Source organism: Trifolium pratense, linkage group LG3, assembly GCF_020283565.1.
Source record: "Trifolium pratense cultivar HEN17-A07 linkage group LG3, ARS_RC_1.1, whole genome shotgun sequence".
Taxonomy (NCBI): Eukaryota; Viridiplantae; Streptophyta; class Magnoliopsida; order Fabales; family Fabaceae; genus Trifolium; species Trifolium pratense.
Window position 1 is genome coordinate 6,630,839 of NC_060061.1, and position 26,129 is coordinate 6,656,967.

General features: G+C 30.7%; 3 protein-coding genes and 1 non-coding gene across 6 annotated transcripts; 3 read left to right on the top strand and 1 right to left on the bottom strand.

Moving 5' to 3' along the window:
* Window positions 1-8,330: 8,330 nt before the first annotated feature.
* LOC123915996 (HVA22-like protein e) lies at window positions 8,331-11,277 on the top strand. 3 transcript variants are annotated; one of them, XM_045967311.1, is made up of 6 exons: window positions 8,331-8,496; window positions 8,619-8,645; window positions 8,733-8,855; window positions 8,946-9,075; window positions 9,163-9,237; window positions 11,095-11,277. In XM_045967311.1, the coding sequence occupies exons 1-5, from the start codon at window positions 8,450-8,452 to the stop codon at window positions 9,178-9,180; spliced, it is 345 nt and encodes a 114-aa protein (XP_045823267.1). In that variant the 5' UTR covers window positions 8,331-8,449; the 3' UTR covers window positions 9,181-9,237; window positions 11,095-11,277. The 3 variants fall into 3 exon arrangements, with proteins under 3 accessions (XP_045823267.1, XP_045823269.1, XP_045823268.1); XM_045967313.1 differs by having other exon boundaries at window positions 9,163-9,234; window positions 11,092-11,277; XM_045967312.1 differs by lacking the exon at window positions 11,095-11,277 and adding an exon at window positions 10,821-11,043 and having other exon boundaries at window positions 9,163-9,256.
* Window positions 11,278-16,236: 4,959 nt separating this feature from the next.
* LOC123915997 (protein NRT1/ PTR FAMILY 2.6-like) lies at window positions 16,237-21,650 on the top strand. The gene is made up of 4 exons (XM_045967314.1): window positions 16,237-16,480; window positions 16,911-17,128; window positions 18,856-19,412; window positions 20,515-21,650. The coding sequence occupies exons 1-4, from the start codon at window positions 16,387-16,389 to the stop codon at window positions 21,290-21,292; spliced, it is 1,647 nt and encodes a 548-aa protein (XP_045823270.1). The 5' UTR covers window positions 16,237-16,386; the 3' UTR covers window positions 21,293-21,650.
* A 1,245-nt stretch (window positions 21,651-22,895) lies between these two features.
* TRNAS-GCU lies at window positions 22,896-22,977 on the bottom strand. Its single transcript has one exon. It is a non-coding gene; the product is annotated as a tRNA-Ser (tRNA).
* A 1,202-nt stretch (window positions 22,978-24,179) lies between these two features.
* Window positions 24,180-25,093, top strand: LOC123915998. Its single transcript, XM_045967315.1, has one exon. The coding sequence runs from the start codon at window positions 24,274-24,276 to the stop codon at window positions 24,913-24,915; it is 642 nt and encodes a 213-aa protein (XP_045823271.1). The 5' UTR covers window positions 24,180-24,273; the 3' UTR covers window positions 24,916-25,093.
* The last annotated feature ends 1,036 nt before the right edge of the window (window positions 25,094-26,129 follow it).

Genomic DNA, 26,129 nt, shown 5'->3' on the forward strand with positions numbered 1-26,129 from the left:
CGAACTCAACTTAGTTATACACATAAGATGTCCTTTTAGTTTTCAAGGTTTTCACGCCGACAACAAAATTGAAATTAACATCATCACACTGTAAGGTATGAATCAACTTTATATCAACTAAACTAACTTTTCTTTTACAATAATTAATAGTAGCAGTTATTGACTTTATAGCTTGAATATTTTATTTGGCGCAACTTTGGATTTGTTTGAATAAACAACTTATTTACAATTTTTTTTTATGTACAAGTTTACCTAAACTATTTTTATTACAAATTAGTTTATATGAATTAAATTATGTCTTTTATAAAAAGTGATCGAAAATAATAGTAGTATTAATTAAAAGTGATGAATTTTTTTTAGAGTTTATCTTTTAAAATTATAATATCAAACTCTTTAATGTGGTAACACCTCTTGGACTAATATCGTTCATAAATGAGTTTATCAAATAAATGAGCTGAACTTAACCATGCATATATAGTATGTATGGTTCAACTCATTTAATTTGTGATCATTTTTGTGTGAAATAAAATGTACAAAATTTACATATAAATCATGTTAAGTATTGATTCACAATTTTTCATTTTTCTGCACTTAAAAAAAATTGTATCCAACTTGAGTTGCATTTTTAAGCTGTACCAACTTTTATATACTTGATTTCAACTCAGATTCAAGTCCCTTTTTATAATTGAAAAAAAGAAAGAAAAATAAAAAACTCTAATTCTATATGAATGGATATGGATTCATCATGCATGTTCCAAATAATTATATCTGCAAGATCTGCATAAATGTTTAGATACAGAGTAATTGTACTTTGAACATCTCATAAGAAAATAAGAGCTACCACCTTAATATGTCAAGGACATGTGGCTGTTGTAGCCACATGCCACTAACTCTATGCATATGCAATCTTCATAACCTTTTCCAAGAACTGACAGTACCTTGTTGTGGAATCATTGTAAGGAGAGGCCCAGGCCTAGGCCCATAACATAGTCCAAAAGTAAAAAAAGAGCTGAATAATGTACCTACAAAATGAATGGCAAAGATAGTGAGAGAAATAGCTTCCTTATTTGATTTCTTTCAAAGTCATGCTAAACGGTGATTATGTGATCACTACTACAATTTTGACCTACAATAGCACTAATTTAATAGTACTTTTTCTGAAGTGCTATTAAAAATCTCACTCAGACATTTATAATAGCACTTTTTTTCGGAAGTGCTATAATATAGTGAAAATAAATTTTGAGAGAGGCCTTTAATAGCACTTTCCTTGCAAGCGCTATAAAATTATATCCCTTTGATAGCACTTTTCGTGAAACGCTATTATAGGTCTTTCCGGAAAAGAAAAAAAAAACACTAAAACATTTCGCTGAAAATTTCAAAAGGTTTCATTCCCTTTTTTCTCGGTCCACCGTTTCACTCTTCCTCACTCTCCGTATCCATCGTTCTTCATCGAACTCTCAATCATCACTCTCCATCGTTCTTCACTCTTACTCACTCTCCATCATTAACTCATCAATTGAACCCTAAAACCTTCTTCTCTCCATCGTTTCCAATTTCCCAAAACTTGTTAAACCCTAAATCCCAAATTGAACCCAAAAATTGAAGGAAGTGGAAGCTATACGCAACGAATTAATGTATTGAATACACAAATTTTAAGACAATTTTTTTTTAAAATTTTTATTAAGATGTTTAACTAGTACCTAGAAACACTGTTTAATATTTTTCTTGTTTCAATTCATGATGAAATAATTGAGCTTCATATTACTGGTGATAACAGTAAATATCCAATTACTAATGGTCAAGAAAAATAAAAGATCAACTAGAATATCATGATGACTGAAGAGTTTTAGGACCATTTTAGGGGCAGTACATGAATTATCATACATCTATATTTTTATTTAATGTCACATGGTTGATCAGAAAAAAGTTTGTACTTTTAATCAAAAAAATGTAAAATGAGAGATAAGTTATATACTGTGACACTGAGTGGGTGTCTATGGTGTGGGGTAATGTTTAATTATATTCCCATTACAAGAAAAACTTTGATTCACCACCAAACAAAGAGAGATTCAATCATCAATAATTTAGTGTCACATGTCTTCTCAGAGTTTGGTTGGATGAGATTAATGCTATTGACAAGGCAACTGAGAGAGTCTACAGAGTCATATTTCATTATTGAAAAATTACTACTTACTTTATCAATTGCTTACTCCATTAATTTCATTGTCTTAATTGATTACACTTTTTGAAAAAAATGATGGATTCAAAATGGTCTTCATTTTTTGTTGATAAGTTGCAGAAGCTGGTGGAAATCTAAAATTCTTTTGGTATTTGATTGGCAGAGAACAAAGACTAACTTGATGATTTACGTACCACTAGCATCAAATCAATGTAACACATGTACTCTTTATTATCGTATATATAGATCCTCTTTATATTAGAATTTACCTACTTGTGATGTGTAAGTAAGAGATTACCCTATATCTATACTTCAGAATTAGATGAAATCCGATGGTCTAAATTTTATGTAGTAGGAAAATGGTGCAGTTATGCGGTTAATAAATTGATTAGGTCATTTAATCTTAATGAGACGGTTCTTATGTCATCTCAAAAATGTATGTTTGGTGAGCTTAAAAATCGGGGTAGAAATCCACAACGGAAAAGAAGCTACAACTAATAGAATTGCATAAATGCATGTCTACTTCCACACAAACAAGGAAACAAACATGCCAAAAATTGGATCCCGGCCCCTATATGGCGCAGGATATTGAGATCGACTTTCCACAAATGCTTCATTACATACTCCCTCCGTGATATTTTATAACCAAAAATCTACTTTCTAGGTTCATTGTATATTTAATGAATATACCAGATTCATTAAATATACAATGAACCTATAAAGTAAATTTTTGCTTATAAAGTGTCACAGAAGGAGTACCATTGAAGACCAAATATTCAAGTAGTCTTGACGGTATATTCAATCATATTGGTATTAGAACCAAAACTACTAAGAAAAATGTTAACAATTATAAGTGAGTGTTTGTTTTGCCGATAGGAGTAAAGTAAATGCAAATCTGCGACAAAGCTATAAATAATAGCTTTTTTATTTAGGGCAAAAGACGGAGTTAGAAGGGGACTAGCAAAGGTCACATAGCCGCTAAACTTTTTAAATTTTTTTTATTGTAGCATGTTATATTCTATTTTTGGTTTAATTTTATTAAACTCATTATTTTAACATTTGTTGTCTTTATAATAGAAAAACATTTGTTGTTACTTTGGGCCTGCAGATGTTTTTCCTCCTAAAATTGGTATTTGTTTTTACCAAAAATATGATTTATTGCCCTCAATTTAAAATTTAATGATAAAATATCACTTTTAATGCTAAAATCACCTTTTTGACGTTAAATACATAAAAAATACATAAATGTGAAAATATAGTAACCAAAAAGTTCGACTTAAAGAAGGTGGCTTATAAAATACAAATTCACAATATTGACTTTACATTTATCTTATAAATTTTTTATATATGTTGTTCATTTTAAAATTTAGTTTTTGCTTTACTAAATTACACATTTAAATTTGGTCCCCTAAATTTAGTTCCTGCTTTAGGTCTATATCCCCTAGAAACTATTTTTGCTTCAGACAAACAAAAAGAGTTAAAATATCATGGGAGTAATTATAGAAAAATAATATGGGAGTATGAAACCTTTTCATCAAATTTATCTCTTGGACCGTTCGGGGATGTTAAAAATTATCGTGGGCCATCAAATTTATCACAGGCCTTTGTTTGGATTGTTCATTAGTTCAGCTTGTACAATTATATTTTGATGTTTTCTCTCCCGACCCCCAGGGTTTCTTTTATACCCTCATAAAATTCCATTTTGCCTCGTATTTTGAAAAAATTTGACCAACTTATTTCGGTTTATACAAACCGAAATTTTTAAACATGGAAAAAAAAATCGGTTTATATAAATCGAAATAACATAAATGTTAAGAAAAGAAAAAAGATTTATGTGAAAATTCGTGTAGAGCTACCTGTGGTAAATTTGGCATATTTCTCTGAATATAAGTCGTATGCTAATTATTTTTAATCTAGTGTAAAGAAAACAAAATTTACTACAGGATTGACACTGGAATTGTTAAATTTCATTAAGTATAGTATGAGAAAATCTACTTACAAGTTTGAGAAAAGTTTCTGCTCTATTTCTGTACTAGTACCCATTATTTGGTCAAACTGAACCAATTGGATAGTTAACCATCAAAACAAAAATTATATTTGTAATCTTGACACCCTAAGCTTTCCAACGAGTGGTCGTTTACTCAAATCAGACATCGTTTAGTATTTCAAATAAATTGTGGAAGTTGAGGGTCTGATGCTGAATTTATGCAGGAAATCTGGAAAAAAAATTGGAACACAAAATATCGGTTTATATTAACCGAAATTTTTGAACATGACAAAAAAATTCGGTTCGTAAAAATCGAAGTACCCCCAAGGGCAAAAACAGAAATTCAGGGGGTAGAAAAGAAGGAAGGGGGTCGGGAGAGAAAACATCATATTTTTTTTTGGAATAAAAGAGGGCTAAAGCCCAAAGAATAAAATAACATATTAATCAATGAGGAGTGATAACTCCAACAATATCGGCTATAATATAACGATGTTTTCTCTTCCGACCCCCCGTGATTCTTTTATACCCCCAATATTTCAATTTTGCCCTTGCAAAAAAATTCGGTTCGCAGAAACTAAATTTTTTCTAATGCAAATTCAGAGTAAATTTCGGTTTCTAGAAACTGAAAAAAAATTTCAAGGCAAAAAAATTGCAAGAGAAAAATTGAAAATTTAAGGGATATAAAAGAAATACGAGGAGTCGGAAGAAAAAACATCTAAAATAACAACTAATTTGAGCAGAAACTTGCTCATAAATAATTACAGAACGACCATCATCATATTAGCCAAGCCGTCACATGAATTAAAACATAATGGCCCGATGAAATTAGGCTGTGTAGAAAAAACAAACAAAAAACTCAGAGAATTGGGCCAATAAGTTTTTAGAATTCGGCCAAAAAGTTTTTCTTCAAGGGAATTGCTCGTCGTGCCCCCTTAATTGGTCCGAGTCCTCCTCAAAATTTCAAAATTGTCTCTAAAAGTGTCTATTGAGAGTTAAAATCTGGTGGCACCTTACCAACAGATAAAATTCTGTAGGTTAAAATGTACACTCCTGAATTTCTAAATTTAACACCTACCAAGTTATATCTTCCGATAGTTACGAATTTTAACACCTATCGAATTCTATCTTCAGGTAGGCCTGAAATCAATTTTTTTTGCTATTGTTGTATTTTTGTTTGTGTTTTAACTATTTCATTATATCTTTAAAGTGTGATATGTTATTATATATTTTTAATTATGAGTGATACTCTCGGTGAATCTAAATTAGACCCTGCTAAATCAATGATGCATGAACTTTTGCACGAATAAGACATCTTATTCAAGATAGTTTTATTGACTAGGTTCATTGTGAAACAAGGATACGTTTTTCGGTAGTGATAATAAACACTGATAATAGTTCTGATAGTAGAAAACATTTTTTTGAAGGTCGTAAAAGATGTGATGTCTACAGAGGAACTCAAAAGAAATTGTAAAGAGAAATTTGATATTTCTGCCTACTAGATTATATCCACCGATCTATAGTTAAACATTGACAAATACATTTGTTAGTATAATTTTATATTGGAAATGTGTGTTTTTAGGTTTATTTTATTTTAAGTATAACTACAATTTTAGGATTTAGATCATTTCCAATACTTTTTCTCATCTTTTCTAATTTTTATTTCTTTTTAAGAATAATTAAATTTAAATTTGGTTTGAGAGAAAAATAGGAAAGAGAAAAAAAACATGAAAACCAATGAATAAATTTTTATTAAGGTATAAAAATTCATTCATCAATTTTCGTGTGTTTATCTCTTTCCTATTTTTCTTTCAAACCAAACCCAAGGATTCATGTTAAGGAACAAATTAACCTGAAAACTTGGAGTAATAGCGGATTAGCGATGTCGGTAATGATATGCATAAAAATCAAGACACACTACTTTTTGTCAGAAAATTGAATGAATACGGACATGATGTGACGTGTGTCACCGACCAGCTGGTGTTGGGAAACGTTCACACGTGGCTTGTACATTAGGCAAAGAACTTTTTTTTCGGAGTACATTGTTTTTTGTTTGAGAAGATAGTAGAAAGCACCGAAATTAGGAAATAAATCTATCAAAAATCAAATAAAATTGTAAAATATAAATAAACTACATTTGTTATTTAATAAATAATTACCCACTCTGTACCACAATATTAATTAAATTAAATTTTTTAATTAATGTTATATGAAAATAGAAATTATATATTCGTTTACAAAATTGTCCTTCATTAATAATACAGAAAAGATAAATTAAAGAATGAGGAGTGCTAGCAACACACTCTTTAACAAACACACTTTAACACACTTTCTTCTATTGGTTAAAATTTATATGAGTCCCATAAAAGTTATATGGGTCCACATTTTTTTATGAGACTCATGTGAATTTCAACCAATAAAAGAGAGTGTGTTGGAGTGTGTTTGTTAAAGAGTGTGTTGCTAGCATTATTCTTAAAGAATTGAAAGAAGAGAATAATAAATAGTCAAGAATATGATTGAAAAAATAACATTAAATATTTTATTTAAATTTTAAAACGATCTATAATTTGATATAATTTTTTTTCGTAAAAATGATTTATAATTTGTTATAGAGTATGCATATTTTGTCAAATAACTCTTCTAGCAGGACTTTTTATGTCAAGGGTCTTGCTAATGTTTTATTTTTCATAGAATATGTAAAATTAATTTACAGTGATAAAACATACTATGTACAGTATTTGTTATAATTATTTTGTTTACACACAAAAAAATATACATATAATGTTATTTTTCATCCTTCCACTCATCTATTTATATTTTATATATTAGTAATATATAAATAAATATTATACCAAAAAATGTTAAATTAATTTATAAAATAAGAGTATAACTGTCAAAAACATGTTTTTGTTTTTTTAAATTTATTGAATGATTAATGTATATTATTTATATTATAAACTAAATATATTGATTATTCAATAAATATAAAATGTAAAATTTTGTTTATAGTTGTAGTTAGAGGGAATAATAAAAGATAGGCAAATGCTAACATGTGTCCCAAGGGCACATTTTAAGGTGCATTTAATTAACTAATATTTCATTTAATTTACTTCAAAAATAGTAATAATCAACTTTATTAATTAAAAGATATGATCCACTATATTTATTACCTATTTAAAAGAATTGGAAAGACAAAAATATTATATGCTGCCAAATTTGATTTATGATGACGCGCCTGATTATACGACCATAATTATACGACTCCAATTTTTGTTTTTGTTTGTTAACAATCAGGCTTATATGTACTCCTGGTAATACTTGATTTATGCTAACTTGTGTTTTTTGTTTTTTCTCGGTGAATAAGACCGAATATTATAGTATTATGTTGTAATGGTAACAATTGTTAGTACTATTTTAGCTTTTGAATTGCTAATATGTGTTAGAATTTTATAATACTTACTAGTATAATTTAATTTTGTTTTCAACTTAAAAAAAAAGTTTGACAAAAAAAAAGCTTTGTAGCAAAAAAAAAAAAGTTAATTATCATATTTGGCAAGTATCATATTTTGTCTATGCAATTTTTTTAAATGGGTAATAAATATAATGAACTATATCTTTTAATTAATAAAGTTGATTATTGCTATTTTTGAAGTATATTAAATGAGATATTAGTTAATTAAATACACCTTAAAATATGCCCTTAGGGCACATGTTAACAGAACCCTAAAAGATAATTAAAAAGTAATTAAGTTGCTTATCTAAAAGAGAAAAGAATTAAGATATGGGATTAAGATGCTCACTAGGCGTTAATTAAGCATGACAAGTTTCTAAAGAATCAGATACTGTATTACCTACCTCTTTTCTTCTTTCTCACGTGGTCACGTTCCCATCACGTGTACAATCCAATGAAACTAGATTTGCTAAATAAACAAAATAAAATAAAATAGATATTTAATTAGATTTTTTATTCAAAAACAACAATATTCATTCAAAATGACGAGAAATATATCGATCAAAATAATTACAAATTAAATTTCACTAAAAATTAATAAGGATAAATCTGCAAACAGACCGACACATACAACTTAATAACATAAATACTTAATAACATAAAATCACCTAATGCCTATTGCCTAGAACTAGCCAATATATATGTAAGAGGTAACGGCCTCTTTAATCCATATACCTACCAACGTTGTTTGTTTTCGTAACTCTCTCGTACGTACGTTTCTCCACTTTACTTTGTCTCCCAACCTCTCACTCCTAATCCCTTATTCAACACTAAAATGAGCAAGTTGTGGATTTTTATCACCCAACTTAATTCGGTTGCTGGGTTTGTGCAAAATCTTCTCCCTTTACCTTTTTGTCTTCTTCATTTCAATCAAGATCTTCAATTTCTTTCTTGTTATTATTAATTACCAATTCATGTATATTTTTTTTTTTTTTTTTTTGCAGGCCAGTGTTGATGTTATTATATCCTTTGTAAGTATAACCCCTCACACATATATGATTAATTTACATAAACTTTGATTAATTTAATTTATTAATTTATCATTTATATTATCATAGGTATGCTTCGGTTGTTGCAATAGAGAGCACATCCAAGTTAGATGATGAACAATGGCTTGCTTATTGGATCATTTATTCATTTCTCACTCTTGTGGAAATTGTTCTTGCCTCCCTCTTAGAGTGGTAAGATTTTATTTTAGATTATATGAATCAATAAAAAGATAATTAAATAATTAAATTTGTATTTGATAGAGCATAAATTAAATTTTGTAGGATACCAATTTGGTATAATGCGAAACTATTTCTTGTGGCATGGCTAGTTTTGCCACAGTTCAAAGGTGCTGCTTTCTTGTATGAAAGATTCGTGAGACAACACGTTCGAAAGTACATCACTCCTAACAAAGTGAGTTAATCATTTTTTTTTTGTTTGCTTAATAATCTAATTGAATTGATTCAATTTCTGATGCAATTAGTCATTGTTTGGGAACAGGTGAAACATGTTTCATGAGGGATGTTGAAAAGTAAGGAAGGAAGGAAGGTGCTGCTGAGCAGTGGATGGATTATGGTGGCTATTAAGATAAAAGGTTTTGAATTTATATTATTTAGTATGTTTTTCGTATTTTGTTTTGTTTGACAAACTCACAATGCTTCTTGTTAACGCATCGTGAGTTTTAGGGTAGGTGTTAAAATAATAAGTTGTTGGGCTTTATATTATTGGGCTCATTAGGTTTATAGTCTACTAGGTTTTGCTATATAATCTCTTGTAACTCTATTTTATTTAGTTAATGTAATTCTAATATTATGTAACCCTAGTTGCCTCCTTTGTTATTCTCCTAGTTTGTATCTTTGATTCTAACATGGTATCGAGAGCATGGTTTGATCCGCCTTGAACAATACGACGGTTCCGCCGCCGAGTTCCCAAAAAAAAAAAATTTGGGAATATGATTGTTTTGTTTCTTGTTGATTAGTTTCGATCCCCCTTAGTAATATTTGTTGCTTCTGCCCGTAAAGTTCCCGATAGTTTGGGAATGAAATCATGGTCTTTTGTTTTTTTGTTTGTCCAGTTTGGTTGTTCTTTAGTTAAAAAAAAAAAAGGTTTGCTTCGCTGAAGGAATGCTTGGTTGAATTGATCTATGCTTGCCGTTAACTAGGAGTTTAGTGATGGATTGATAATTTGTGGCGCGTGAGTTCTAATTGGATTGATTGAGATGTTGGTTGCTAATTTGATTGTCGCAAGTGCCGTTATTATGTTATTGAGATTTTGTGTTGATAGTATGATGTGGTTTACATATGGATATGGTGATGAATAAATGGTTTCGACTCTTCGGCATGTGCCCTTTCGTCAATTTTCTGGTATGGTTTTCTTTTTTGGTCAGTGTTGAAATGTTTGTGGGTGCTCCTTTGGTTGAGTCACTATATCCTTTTTGGTTTATTTGTTTGAGTCCAACTCTGTGTTCGTTGGTTGTATGAGTTTTCGGGTGTTTTGAGTTAGTATAAAGAAGAAAAAAAATTAGTTTGATTTGTTGGTTTGCATGTATTTATTTGATTTCGTCGGTTCAGTTTGATTTGGCTTTGTTGTTTTGGTTCCATTTGAATTTGTTTGGATTGGTTTGTTTGGTAAGTTAGTGCTCACAATTTGGTTGTCTGGTGAGTTGAATTCTCACGATTCGATTATTTGGTGAGTTGAGTGCTCACAATTCGGTTTCTTTTGATTGATTGTTGGTCTCTCTTGTTTGATTGTTTCTCTTCCCCTTTTTTTGATTCTTCTTTGTTTGATTGTTTCTCTCTTATTGACTTATTCTGTTTGATTGCTTCTCCCTATACTGATTTTCTTATGTTTGCTTCTCTTCGATGAATTCTCTTAAGTTGAATTGCTCCCCTCCGTCTGTTCTTCTATTTTGGTTGGAATGGAACAATTTGGTTTGGTAAAGTTTTGATTTGTTGGATTGGTTTGAGATTGGTTCTTCTATATGATGGTTTCTCTCTTTGGAGGCTACTTCTCTCTCGGATGATTACTCACTTTGGTTGCTTCTCTCAATTGGTTCGGTTGGTTAAGCTAGTAGTTGGTTGATTTATTTTCTGGGTTAACTTATAACAAGCTTAAAAGCTTAGTAAGCTTTAGCTTGAGGGGTAGTATTAAGATAAAAGGTTTTGAATTTATATTATTTAGTATGTTTTTCGTATTTTGTTTTGTTTGACAAACTCACAATGCTTCTTGTTAACGCATCGTGAGTTTTAGGGTAGGTGTTAAAATAATAAGTTGTTGGGCTTTATATTATTGGGCTCATTAGGTTTATAGTCTACTAGGTTTTGCTATATAATCTCTTGTAACTCTATTTTATTTAGTTAATGTAATTCTAATATTATGTAACCCTAGTTGCCTCCTTTGTTATTCTCCTAGTTTGTATCTTTGATTCTAACAGTGGCTTGACCAAAGATTTAACGTGTTGTAGTGTTTATGAGCTTAATTTTTACTTGATTAAACATTAATACTAATTGGGTTTGTTTTATAATAATCTCTAATGTATGGCTTTTACCACAGTTCAAATTCTGGCATTGTTGTTTTATCACAACCATATTTATGTAATGTTAATTATTCCGTTCACTTTTGTGCAATAACATATTACTTCAAAGGTATAAGAAGTACTGATTTCCAGGTGAAATTGGTTCTGGATTGGGATTGGGTGCAGTCGACACCCATGTCGATGTGCCGTCGCCCGTTAGTTTGTTAGTTTATAATAGCGCCAATAATAAAAATTGTAGTAGAGATGTTCACTTTTATACATATTATTTAAATCTCTCACCATTAAACTAAATTTAATCTAAATTTAATGACTTGCTGTCGCTGTTAGTGATATAGTAATAAAAAATAAAAAGAAATTAGAATCTCAAACTCATTACATAAATTTTAAATCGGTGTTAAAGTTAAAGTTTAACTTTAACGTCCCTTTCAACTTTGCAAAAATCGCAAGTACTGCTACAATTATCCCCTATATCCCCACTAAGGCACTAACCATTAAAAAAAAAAAAATTAACAATTTTTTGGAACCACAGAATTTCACCCCTCCTAAGTTTTCCGAAAATAAAAACAATACCGGAAATCTATTGGCACTACATGTCTGCATCTTACAAAAATCCAAACAAGATGGAGGTGAATAACATGAATTGTTGTTATCTTACTCTTGCCTTCTATTATTATGTAAATATCCAACTCCTTACTTTGCTAAAAAAAGCTCAATTCCTTGATATATGATATTTTCCACCATAAAATGCATAGTTTAAGTGTTTAACCACGGGCCAACTGTTGCAACAATGTGACTAAAATTCCAAAAAAAAAATTTAAAAAATTCTTAAGTTATTTTGTTGCTACTTCCTCCTTTGATTTATATTAGCCATGGTTAAACCATGGCTACAAAGTTGAAAAGTTTCATGAAATTCTTTGATATGATAGTCAATTTCGGTAAACTTTAAGGTGTCGAAAAACTTATGAGGGTGAATGGATTTTGGGTGTAGTAAAGTTTAAGGCGTCGAAAAACTTTAAGTTTCATGAAATTCTTTGGTATGATAGTAAAGTTTCATGAAATTATTTTAAAGGGATAATTGTAGAAATATGGGGTAAGTTTCTCATTAGACCATTCACAATGGTGGAGTTGAATGAGAAGTCAACATGACAATAGGAGTTTAATGGTTGTTGAAAGAGGTGATGAAGATGACATGGAAGAGAGAGGTGTTGAGAAAACTCAACACAATTGAAACTGACGCAGGGGGACACGCGCCACAATTTGTTTGGCTGAAATCAGGCGCGTGTAATACACGCGCAGACAGGGGCGTGGCATGCTTCTTCACGCGGAGAGAGAAAGAGCTCTTGATAAAATCCAGCCACGTGGGATGACAATCCAAAATAAGTTAAGTTCGCAGATAGGCCACAAACTCATAGGGGCCATATGGGATCGGTGTAAGTCTTTTTTTTGGTAGCATAATTGGATCCTAACTTTGGGTCGTGTCGGGAAGGGATCCTCTCCTCTGTGTAATTTTCCCAGGAGGGATTAATATTTCCATCTCAGTCTTTCAACCCTTTATGATAACCTTTATAACATGGTTAGCCTGTCAACAAAAACAAAGAAGAAGTGCGGTTAGGATTTTACTTGAGACACTTTACAATGGAGAGGATTCACTCCCAGTCGTGTCTTGCCATACGTGTCAAATGAAAATTTTACTTTAGGCCCCCCAAGTTTCTTTTATATAGGTGTTGACATTAGCATTATCTTGTCTAAATCTCAATCAACCCAATCAAATTGCGATTACGGATTACACTGAAATCAATATTATCTTATCTAAATATTAGTCACTCAATCATATCGTGATATGTAGCATGGGTACTCCTAAAATGGTGAAGTACCCGTACCGAGTACGTATCAGTACCGGATACTCCATGGTACTCGTATGGTACGCACCGATTCCGTACCCATTTTTATTTGGTTGATTTATGATGATGAATACGAAATAAACATATTGGCTGTTGAAAAATCTCTTAAAATATTATAATTTTTTTTATTATATTTCAATTATCTCTCATTTTTTATGAAAATAGTTGAGACGGTAGACAAAAAAAATTAAACCTTCAAAACATGATGATAATAATTCACTTAAAAATAATTTTTCTAATATTTTATACTAACGTACCCGTACCTTAAATTTTCTAAAAATATCGTACCGCGTACCAATACCGGTACCGGATACTGGTACCGTACCTAGGCAACATACAAATTATGATGACATAAGCGATGATGTCAGCACTATCTAATTTAAATCTCAATCATCCAATCAAACCGTGATACAAATTATGTTGATGTTAGCGTTGTCTTATTTAAATCTCAGTCATCCAGTTAGATCGCGATTACATATTATGTTGACATCAATATTATATTATATAAATCTCAATCACTCAATCGTATCATGATTACAAATTATGATGACATAAACACTTATGTCAACATTATCCTATCTAAATCCTAGTCTCCTAATCAAATTTTGAATATAGATTATGCTGATTTAAGCATTGACGTCAGCATTAGCCAATCTAAAATTTTGTCACCAATCAGACCACAATTGTAGATTACACCGACGTCCGTGTTGAACGTTATATTATCTAAATCCGTGTCACCCAATCAGATCGTGATTACACATTATGTTAATGTCAACGTTGTCATAAGATATTTTGGTGGGCTAGGGTTTGCAAAGGGCTAGGTGTTGTTTTGAAGAGAAATTGATTTGGAAGTTAGAGTGTATGAGTTTATCTTTGTTGGTATAGGAATATTGTAGTATTATATATGAGCTCAAATTCAGAATTCGCTTATTTATTTTAAAGGACAAATTTATAGCTAATAGACTATTTAACAAAAAAAAAAGTGATTAGATGCTCATAAGTTATGATCCAATTGATAATGTCCATATTGTTGGATTAAATATTTTTACTCTGAGAACCTCGTAGTTATATTACACAGAGTATTTATAAAGAAAAAATATCATACATCTTATTTTATATTCCTTCGCAAACATGACCCGCCAAACAAACACCTACCCCTTTGCAAGAGGATGAACTCTCTTTAAATCCCTTAGTATACTCTAAGGCCCCTCAACATACTTTAGAAATTTGGGAGGCCTTAAAGCATATTGAGGAGTTTAAAAGAGAATTTATCTTGCAACACTATCACGTTTTTATTCTTCACAGAAGTGCACCCTCCACTTACTATGATGGAACACAACCAAAATATATACTGACACAATTGGGTGAGATGTAAGAATGAATGATAAGGCCGCAACTCACGGCCTACACAGAAGCAAAGAAACTAAGTCACCTACCCCCCAGTACAAGCCATACCACCCAACCACTAACACAACCCACACTCACTCACTCACACCGACACACCGAGAGTATGTTTGAAAGTGTTTTTGTTACATTTGTATGAAAGTGCATGTTTTACTTTTCAAAAATTATCTTGTCAAAAAATAAAAATGGTTTCTATGTTAAAAATAAAATAGCTTTTCCGATTAATTTTTGAAAAAAAAAATCATTTTTAATTAGAGAAAGGAACACATTTTACACTTTACCCATATTTTTTCTACTAATTTATTGATAATTTTTTTTGAACCATATTGATAAATTATTTTAGAGGAGGGATCCGTTGACTCCAGGAGTAAGTCTCCATTGACTTACTCCGCTTAATAACTCGATATCGACATTATATTTCTTCAATCCAACCGTTGAATTCAAATATCTTATTGAGTAGATCAACTCCACAAATTTTTACAAAAATTCAAAAACCGTAGTTATGCATTCAGACTATTGAAATTCAACGGTTTTTTTTTTTAAAAAAGTTTGTCATACGTTCAATTGAAGTTATCAGAAAAAGTATCAAACAGTTTTGAATTTTTATAAAAATTTGTAGAGTTGATCTACTAAATGAGATCTTTGAATTCAACGGTTGGATTCAAGAAATATAATGCCGATATTGAGTTATTAAGCGGAGTAAATCAATGGAGACTTACTCCTGAAGTCAACGGATCCCTCATTATTTTAACATGTATAATTTTTTATGTTTCTTCAATCATGATTTATATATTTTTTTTCAAAATATCTCTAAAGAATAATTTCTAAATTATTTATACAAAAATTACTTTTATTTAAATCTATAACAAACATGCCCCAAAACATTATTTGTAACATTGACATTGATCCAATTGTAAAAATAAAATAAAAACATTAATTTTTTTTTTCAATTTTTAAAATTATTTTTTATGGAGTATTATTATATATAAATTTAGACTAATATAGAAGAAGGGGAGCATGAATTCATATATACACGTAAGAAAAAAAAAAAAAAAAAATACATGGTTTGATAATTTACACCCACTCATTTTTTGTGGGTGTAGATTAGCTATTAATCATAAATCCCTATTTTGAATTATTTTTACTTTTTGTCTCTCAAATTTGCCCTATAAAATATAGGGACTAAAAATGAATAAATTTTTTTGAGGATGAAACTTTTTAGTTAGTAATATAGGATTTTCGAATATTCATAAATTCATCCGAAATTATTGGAAGTTTATCACGGTTTAATTTTGGATTGGGAGCTGCGCATCAAAGAGCTTTGATACTATTCTGATTCTAAAACCGTTATCAAGTTGTTATCTGATCATGTTAATGCTTGACACTACTATGCATCTATTGTTTATAATATCAAGAATAAACTTGCTAAGGACTGTAGGATTAAAGTTATTTATACTCTTCGAGAGAGCAAACCCCAGTGCAGACTATTTAGCCAAACTTGGAACATGCAACCCTGAAACTTACTCTCCTATAACTATTCCACCTAATGGAACGAGTCTCCTTCCGCTAACTGGTGCTAGTGAGACATTATTTTCTAGATAATGTTTTTGTTGTTTATTTTTTCCTTTCCTTTCCCTCCTTGTACCAAAAAAATAATAAATAATGGCAGAATTGCATTAAGACTGAATTTTAAATCAAAAGATCAATTGTTCCTAAACAATCTCATCCATTCAAGTGCACTTTGGTGAGTTTGGTCTCTTTTTTTCCAAAAAAAGCTAATTTATTCCCCACGTTTCCGACAAAGTGCAGATCAACATTTCCTATAAAAAGAACACCACCCGATTTTTGAAACAGCACAAGAAGTCAAGAAGTGAGGTAACAACAATGGATGATAAACTAGCAGCATCCTCAAAACAAGCACAAAGCTTGAGTAATGGAACCAAGCGTAGTGGTTGGATAAGTTTCCCCTTCTTCATTGGTATCTTTTGCTTCTTTCATTGAACTTTTACCTCAACAACATTATTCCCTCACTTTACCCTTCATTTTTTTTTCTTTCAATAACGTTCTGATTCTTATAAGAAGAGACTATAGTAATCTAAAATACAATCGTAAAATAAATAAAATTTGACTAATAATTATTTCAGTCAAAATTCCAATTTAGTTTACGTTTAATCTTTTATTTTCTTCAAAGAGCCTAATTATATAACTCACACATACCAAGTGTGTAGAGAAGAGAGGCACTGCGAGTCGAACATGTGCCTCAACATATCAATATATTGTCTCTAGTACTTACGAAGTGAACAATTATTTATTCGTTGAGTTCATTAATAACTTGAGCCAAATCATTTGCTATATGATCATACTATATTAATAATATTCTTTTTTTTAATATTGTTGATTAAATATAGGTATGGTAGCAGGGTTGTCAGTTGCAAGCACAGGAATTGTGGGAAATTTGATAGTATATCTTATAAGTGAATTCAATATAAAGAGCATCAATGCTGCTCAGATTGTAAACGTTGTTATTGGAAGCACCAATCTATTTCCAATAGTTGCTGCAATTGTTGCTGATTCTTTCTTTGGCTCTTTCTCTGTTGCCTTTGCTACTTCTTGTGTTGCTTTGCTGGTAATAAATTACATCTACTACATGCTATATGTTACATACATGTTATGTGACATTACATATATGCAAGCTTTTTGTCTCATATAATTATTTGTTATTAGATTATATACCAATGCATTTTTTTTTCCACTAAATATACCAATGAAATATTAATTACATTTTTTTTACTAATACACTTTTATTTAGTATATCCAAACTCATATTCAACTATATGTACTTACTCGGGGCCATGTCGAAGGACATGATAAAAATGGGAGCCTAAAAAAAAATAGAGTAGTAGTATTAATAAATAAACTAGTCCCACACCCGTGCGATGCACAAGTGTTATGTTGTATTTTATATTATAATGTTGAAAAATTATTCGTATAAATTATAACAATAAGTATTATAAAATGAAAATTATAATAATAATAATAATAATAATATAAAAGTGTACGTACTTATCACTTCCTCCAACCAATACATATATATACCTATATGTATAGAGAATGAGTACGGACCATCAAAATTGAATGAAATATGATAATGATAATGGTTATATATTTCAATCTCATAACCTAACTTTTTGCATAACCTTCGCTCTTCTCTACAATTATAATGTAATTAAGTCAATAATGTATACACTCTTCGTATTTTTTTATGTGACTAAATTATAAACTCTTTGTTATTTCTATGAAAACGGTTGACATTTAAATGAGATAAATGTTGAAAGAGAATCCGACTATGCTCATCTTCATTGTCACTAAGGAATGTTATAATAATGTAGAAAAATGTAACATCTTGTGACATCAATTTTTGGATAATTGGAGAGGTATAATTCAATAATAATGTAGAAAATTGTAACATATTGTGATATCAATTTTTGGATAATTGGATAAGCATAATTCTTTATTATGAGATTGATATAATATAAAAACAAAAAAAATAGAGATGAGAATGATATAATATAAGGAAGTGATGTGACATTATTGTGTGATTTAATTGGATGTAAGTGGGTGATGTGGATTAGGGTTAAGATGGATAGTAGGAGAACTATCTAGGAATTATATATATAGATAAGAGATTGTGAATCTCAAAATGAAAGATTTATTAGTTAGAAAAGATCCTAACCGAATATTGTTCTGGGTTTTAAAGATAATTTTTGTAGACATTTCATAGCTAAGCGATATAATACAATTTTATTAAATGGAGAGGCGTTTAATAAGATTGACTTGTTTAATACATATTTTTTTTTTCACTTTTTATTTTATTAAAGTCCATTTTTAATAATCTCACATACTCCAAATAGTTGGAGCCGGGTCCAACATACTACATTAATAATAATAAAAAATTAGTGATTATAGATTCGCAAACTAATTTTTTAATCATATTTTATATTTTACCACTTAGTTATATTTTACCACCTTAGATATAATTTTTTAACGAAAGATTGATTAAACATGAATTTTTATATACTAAAACTCTATTTTAAATAAAATATTGAGTACTTTTTTCTCAAAAAATATATTTAAATACTTTGACAAAAAAAATTACACATTTTAAAATATCTATAAATTATTAAACAAGAAATCATTAGAATGATGCTTCAAAAAATAAATTAGAAAGAATATTTAAATTATTAATAATAAATACATTTATTGGCCATTATAATTTAAGGAGGTTATAAACCCCCGTGACGTGAATGATCGAACCGTGGAGACTCTTATAAATTTTCATCTTTGCACGTGCAGGGAACGGTTATTTTATTTTTGACATCAACTATCAACTCCTTAAAGCCTCATCCATGTAGCAATGATTTATCCATCATATGCAAACCACCAACTGGAATCCAATACACAGTTCTATACATAAGCATAGTTCTAATATCAATTGGTTTTGGTGGTTCACGTTTCACAGCAGCATCACTAGGAGCAAATCAATTTGACAAACCAGAACATCAAGGATCATTTTTTAATTGGTTCTTTTTCACATTCTATGTTGCTTCTGGAGTTGCATTATCTGGAATTGTTTACATTCAGGATAATTTGGGCTGGGCTTTGGGATTTGGTATTTGTGCTGTGGCTACTTTTGTTGGTGTGGTTGTTTTTTTGTTGGGCTATCGATTTTATCGGATGGATGAGCCGCAAGGGAGTGCGGTTTTGGATTTGGGCCGTGTTTTTGTTGCATCTGTTCGTAAGTGGAAGTATAATCTCTCGTCTAGAGTCGAGGATTACTATACTAGTACTACTTCTTGTGATGATGTTATGGTTCAAATGTTGCCTCCAGCTACACTCGGAAAAAGATTAAGGTACTAAGCACAATAATTTGGATTTCTTTCTCACAATTAAAATACATTAATCTTTAATATATAATTGAAAACTATTCAAAATTATAATAATGAAGAGAAAAAAATGGAGAAAATCCCAACTCGTCAGCAAGGTTATAGTCTTTTGGTGGTGGTGGAGAAATCATCACAGTAATGGTTGATTTATGTGTGGTAGTGGCCAATATTCAACAGTGTTAATTAATAATTTTGTCTATAGTTCTAGAAGACCATAGTTGTAAAGTAGTGGAGTGGGAAGCTTTTAGTAATGGCCACTATTGTCCGTAGTTGTAGGTAGTAGTTAAGCTAGTGGACAAAAAGTCATATAAAAGTGCATGGACATTTTTTTCTCTATTCATTTAGGATATATTTAAATCTACTCTACTGACATAAATTGTTCAGAAGAGTTTATGAAAATAGCTTATGATCATAAGCACTTTAAGATAGCTTATAGAATGATCATGGTTCTCTGCATTTGAAATCTACTGAAGGTCCTATATTAGTATAAAATTTGAACATGAGAGAATAGATAACAATTAGGTGATGAAAAGATAAACAACATCATGCATAATATTGCAAATATAGGGAATGTTATAACCTTGAATGAAGTAACCTTATTTCCTTAGGAAAATAACTTATAGTTTATATAAAAACAAATTAACTTGATTTAATCTTTTACTGTAACAATAACTTATAAATAAACATTTTGTTAAGAAGTATCACATCAGATTTGCGTTGGTCTAGACAAGAGTTTATAAATAAGAGACAATTCTCACCTTACAAGTCGGTTTTGTAAGGATAGTTAGACCCAACTCCCAATTCTAACATGGTATCAGAGTTTCTCCAAGATCCGTTGGGCCACCTGCTATTGGGCCACCCACCATTTATATCTACGCACTATGCCCAATAGTGTTTGGCGTGAGAGGGTGTGTTAAGAAATCTTACATTGGATGTGAGTTGGTCTGGACAAGGGTTATAAGCCGGTTTTGTAAGGATGAATTTGACCCGACTAAATGTTTAATCCAAGTTACAATCTATCAACGTTCTGCTATACATTAACATAGTGCTAATCTATATGCAAATGCAGGTTCTTCAACCGTGCAGCTCTAATAACTGATACAGACCTAAAATCAGATGGTTCAATCAAGAAATCATCATGGAGACTATGCACAATTCAACAAGTGGAAGATTTCAAAAAAATAATTGGAATCTTACCACTATGGACTTCAAGTACATTCCTAGCAATACCAATAGCAATGCAAAGTAGCTTAACAGTACTTCAAGCTTTAGTCATGGATCGTTCAATAGGATCCCATTTCAAATTCCCAGCTGGTTCTATTTCTATTGTAATCTTAATATCAACATCCATTTTCCTCACCTTTCTTGACAGAGTGTTATTGCCAGGTTGGTATAAGATTACTGGAAAAATGGCTAGGCCGCTCCAACGAATAGGCGTAGGGTATGTTTTGACTGTTCTTAGCATGGCTGTCTCTGCTCTTGTCGAATCAAAGCGGCTCAAATTAGCACATCGGCATGTGGACATGTCGGTCTTATGGTTGTTTCCACAATTAGTGTTGGTTGGGATTGGTGAAGCTTTTCATTTTCCTGCACAACTTACATTCTACTACCAACAATTTCCACAATCACTTAGGAGCATATCAACTGCATTGATTTCATTGATTGTAGGAATTGCTTTTTACCTTAACACTGCTTTAATCGATCAAGTTCGTCGGAGTACTGATTGGTTACCTGATGATATAAATCATGGGAAGGTAGATAATGTGTACTGGATGTTAGCCTTGTTTGGGGGTATCAACTTTGTGTATTACTTACTGTGTTCTGCTTTTTACAAGTATGAAAATTAATGTTTAAAAGGAATATGATGTTATGATAAATGTTATCACTCTTATGGTTGGAATAAGTAATAATGATAATTATTGGATTGTGTAAGTCAATCTGTCTTCAAGTTCGCTTATCGAGCAACTGGTGGCTAAGCGAGGATAGGTCGTGTTTTCTGGCTTAGCGAGCTCATTTGGTTTTGTATCTGTCTGTTATGATAGTTATAGGAGTTAGTTTTCTGTTGTGACTACAGCTGTATTGTTAGTTTGTTAGAGGAGTTAGGAAGTTGTTAGCTTACTTGTTTTACAAGTTACCTTTCATTGTATTGTACTTTCACCTATAAAAGGTGCTTTTGTGATTAATAAAATTAGATGGTTTTCCCTATTGATTTTCATAGTTTTTACAAAATTCATTCACAATTCAGTTTTAATATTCTTCATTAGGGTTCATAGTTCAAGGCTTAAACCCCAACAAGCCATGAAGTGATTATGCTTCAATGAGAAAAAAGTGAGTCCCGTTTGCATGTAGATTAGGCATAGATTAGGCATTGATAATATTGAGAAAGTAAAAAAAGAAATAACTTTTTTTTTACAAACAAAAATGAATGTGCTCGCCGGATTAGGTATAACAAAAATGAATTTTGACACGGTGTCTCTAGAGACTGCACTCGAATCAAGATTCTGGCTTTGACCTTTTGTTGTACCTCTTTGGTGTCAATCAAAAGAAAGCAATGAATGTGCTCGGACTCTAGAAGCGAACAACATACCGAGGAAGGGATCGTCGGTGAAATGAGCGACAAACATTGAATCTGAAGTATGTGGAGGTTCGCACTCCAAGCTAAATGGTCATGGTCCGAACGAGTTTCGTGATGGGGGTTCACTACTCAATCCTGGCAATGGCTGATGACGACGACCAAAAGGAGTATCCCGTAAATTTAGATTGATTTCGGATTTTTCCATGACTCGTTATTCATAGAAAAACACCACAATCTTTGACATATCTAATCCGACATACACCATGGTATAGTATTTTAATTGATTTAGATGACTCTGATGAGCATCAATATTGACTGCGACAAAAGTACTGCAGTAAATCTGATTTCATCGATCAATATTTCATATATCTGTCATTTTCCAATAAATAGTCACACGATTAATTTTTAATCATTTTGTATAAGTTATAACTCTACATCAAAGTATGTTACATAATAACAAAAAGCATTTTTTTTCTTTTTTAAGCCCAAACATGGCTTAGTGGTTTTTATTTTACATTTCTTGAAGGGGAGGGTCCCATATACTGGCCAACCAAAATACTTTTTGGCAACTTTTGCAGAAACCACCACACATCCGAAGGGTGCTTGGAGCTTTGCGCTGACTAATAAAGCTAGAAAGATGAGTAAGCTATCAAAAAAATTCTCAAACATTTGCTGATACTATATTGTTTTCATGTTTTCTTCCCCTATCAGGATTGATTGATTGATTCTCAACACAATTATATTATATATCTCTAGTTTTGCATTTTATAACCTTTGCCATGTATTCACATGTGTCCAAATCATATAATTTAATCAGACTTATTTATTTTTAAGGAAAAAGAAAATAGCATAGATAACAATAAAAAAAAAAAATACGTCGCCTGAGAGATTCGAACTCTCGCGGGGAAACCCCATGTACTTAGCAGGTACACGCCTTAACCACTCGGCCAAAGCGACATTAATCAATCAGACTTATTTAAATTTTAACTACTAAAAGAAATTTTAACTGATAAAAGAGTCTTGTTTTCCACATATATACACTTCTTTAGGATGTTTTTTGGGTCTACATTTGAACATTTGTTAAGATATTTTTCATAGCAGAAATACACAAACAACAAAGATATTTTTTATCAAATTTGTGTACATGTTGTGGGTGTGTCCTTAAATATAAAATCCCTTTAAAGAAAATGTAAGTTTTTTCTATGTGATATTGATAGCCTTAAACAGTCAATCCTTGATTTTCTCTTTGCTACATTATTCTCCTTTCCATCCAATTAATAATGAGGCTTCTTCAATAAGAAATGTAAAAGAAAAAGTTAAAGAGCTTCTTTTATTGATATCTATCCCCACTTTCCTTTCCTCTAAGACCACAAGAAAAAAAAGATAATAAGGCTTTCTAGAAATTAAACAAGATCAGTCAAAAAATGTATTCTTTTCTTAACAGGGAATGTTGGGGTAAAAGTAAAAGAAAACAACTTATGATGGCTGAGTTATTTTTGTTTTGCACTTAAACAACAATAATTGTACGTGGCCAATGTGGAATCATAATCAGATAAGCAATGGACAACATTTGATTAATGATTTTTTGTTAGCAACTACTATTTTTTTAAGTTATCTTAAAAAAGAACACACTCAACAAATAGTTGATCAAATATTAATTATAGTTTATACAAGTAGTTTGTAGTTATCACTAAATGAAAAATATATTAGCAATATTATTAGAAAGTATGATAATCAAATTCCAAATGGTAAGAGTATCGGTTTTTTTAAGCAAGTAATTAGAAGTTCGATCGCTGACTTTTACGTATAGAAAAAATTTAATTAAAAGGAAAGAATCCATCTTATATGCCCATAAATTCTTCGGTGGATATTAGTTCGTACATATAACTCATAATGCAATGCTGATATTATTAGTCTAAACGTCTTCATTCGAAATCGAACTCAAGACCTAACAAAAAGAAAGTGCATTAGTAGCTAGCCTCAAAACTGAAGTGAAGAGTGAATTATTAAGATTTGAAATGAAAAAGTGACCAATAAACGCCACACCACTATGTCCAATGACTTTAAAAAAAGTTGTCAATGATCCTTATCAAATAATTATAAAGTATCATCACTTAAATAATTTCACTAATTAATCCCTTTCCACAATCTATATAACTCACCATTTCTTGTAATGTCTCATTTCAGAGAAATATTTTTTTTTCTTTCATATATACTTTATACACCCCCTGCTTCAAAGGTAACTTGAATCAAATGGATCCTAACCAGATCAAGAAGATTCAATCCATGAACAGGTACAAGAAGAACAAATTCCTAGACAATTTATATTTCTATTCCTTAACAGCTTTAATATGTAGTTTTTTCTGTTGTGTCACACTTTGTTTACCCTATCTATCATCATTCTTGGTGTATATGTCAAGTTTAATCCCTCTTCTTTTGAGTTCAAAGCTCTTATTCATTCTATGCAATATCATAATTTTTGTCCTTATGATAAACTCCAAAATCCTTTCATCAGATTCATCTACAAATTCTGATGTTTACTATGATGAATATATTCAAAGTAGTCAAAGTCAAACTACAAAGCCTCATATTCAAACTTTTGAAGTCAACAAAGTCAAAACATTTGAGAAACATGTTGAGGAAAATATTATGAACATGTTTGAGAAACATGTTGGACAGAACACTATGGATTTAAAGAGAAAGGTTTGGATTAAGGAAACTACAAAAACAATGGAAGCCAAAGAAGAAGGTGATGATTTAGATGGAGGTTATGAGAAACAAAGTAATTTGGTTGGTTGTTCTGATGAATTGAACAAAAGGGCTGAAGATTTTATTGCAAGAGTAAATAGGCATAGGGAGTTTGAACTTATTCGTATGCAAAATGGTTGTTACTAGACTAGTATAGTAGTTGTAAGGGGTGCAAGAGTTTTTTTCCATGTATAATGTCTCTGTGTGACACATGTTAGCAGATTCAATTGATGGAACAAATTAAAGAAACCATTATTAAAAACTTAATGGTTTTGTTAACAAATGTTGATCAAAATTCAATATTTACTTGTATTAACTCTCTGAATCTCGGGGAAAAGGAGTTCTGGTAATCTAAAAATGTAATTATTTAACAAATCTAATATTGTTTTCATAATTTGCTGGACATTTAAAAAAACAATATTAGTGATCATTTTATAAAACTTTTGTTTTGACAGAATTATGAAACTTGAACTATCATTTGAGATTACAATGTAAAACTTGAGCAAACACCTCATGGAAATATATATGAGGAGTGATATATCAACACAAATTTGTAGACAAAAATACGATACATTCTCTCTTTTCCTTCACACACGCAATTCGAAACATGCAAAATATATTAAAAAAAGCAAAAAGTATATAAATGTTGTATATTTGTTAGATATTTGTGTTTGAATAACATTTTTGAAATTTAAATATACATCATAACTATATTATCTACAAATTTTCATATTACTTTGAATAATTTATCACTCACATGATTTCACATTTTATTCTTGATGTTCTCTAATCTCTAGCACCGGTGTGTATATAGGTCTAGCAAATATTTGGTATTACGTTGGATATGCTATAATTACGGTCACTCACCATAATTTTGGAGAAGCTATACAAAGTGTAACTTTTTAAAAATTACACGTGATTATGGTATATCCATATGTGATACCAAACATAGACTTATGGATCTCACTGAGCCATGATAATCCGAAAAATGCTTCATGGATAAGCAAACTACGTACTTCCCACTTGTACGTGAATATCTTCTACACGTGCTAATTTTATATACTAGTATAGTGCATGAAGCCACCGTACATTTATTTAATTTAATTATTTGTGAAGGATTCTTATATGAGCTTTTTGGTTGTGGTTGCTCGTGGTTTGAAGCTTCTATGTATCTGCTAATTACATCTCCCACGGGGACAATTTTCTAATAACAATTCAAATAAATTCGGTAGATATTTTTGGATGAATGAATGGTGAATCAGTTCTGAGGTATTAGGGGGAAACGGATTTCCCGGTAACAGCTAAGGACCGTTTGATCAGAATCATGTGGTTAGAACCATTTCTAGTAATTTTGTAAACGA

Bases quoted from the DNA above. Each gene is read 5' to 3' on its own strand.
- LOC123915997 (XM_045967314.1), top strand. From the start codon at position 16,387: ATGGATGATAAACTAGCAGCATCCTCAAAACAAGCACAAAGCTTGAGT. The intron at 16,481-16,910 runs GTATCTTTTGCT...GATTAAATATAG, and splicing joins AAGTTTCCCCTTCTTCATTG to GTATGGTAGCAGGGTTGTCA. The intron at 17,129-18,855 runs GTAATAAATTAC...TTGCACGTGCAG, and splicing joins CTTCTTGTGTTGCTTTGCTG to GGAACGGTTATTTTATTTTT.
- LOC123915998 (XM_045967315.1), top strand. From the start codon at position 24,274: ATGGATCCTAACCAGATCAAGAAGATTCAATCCATGAACAGGTACAAG.
- LOC123915996 (XM_045967311.1), top strand. From the start codon at position 8,450: ATGAGCAAGTTGTGGATTTTTATCACCCAACTTAATTCGGTTGCTGG. The intron at 8,646-8,732 runs GTAAGTATAACC...ATATTATCATAG, and splicing joins TTGATGTTATTATATCCTTT to GTATGCTTCGGTTGTTGCAA. The intron at 8,856-8,945 runs GTAAGATTTTAT...TAAATTTTGTAG, and splicing joins CTTGCCTCCCTCTTAGAGTG to GATACCAATTTGGTATAATG.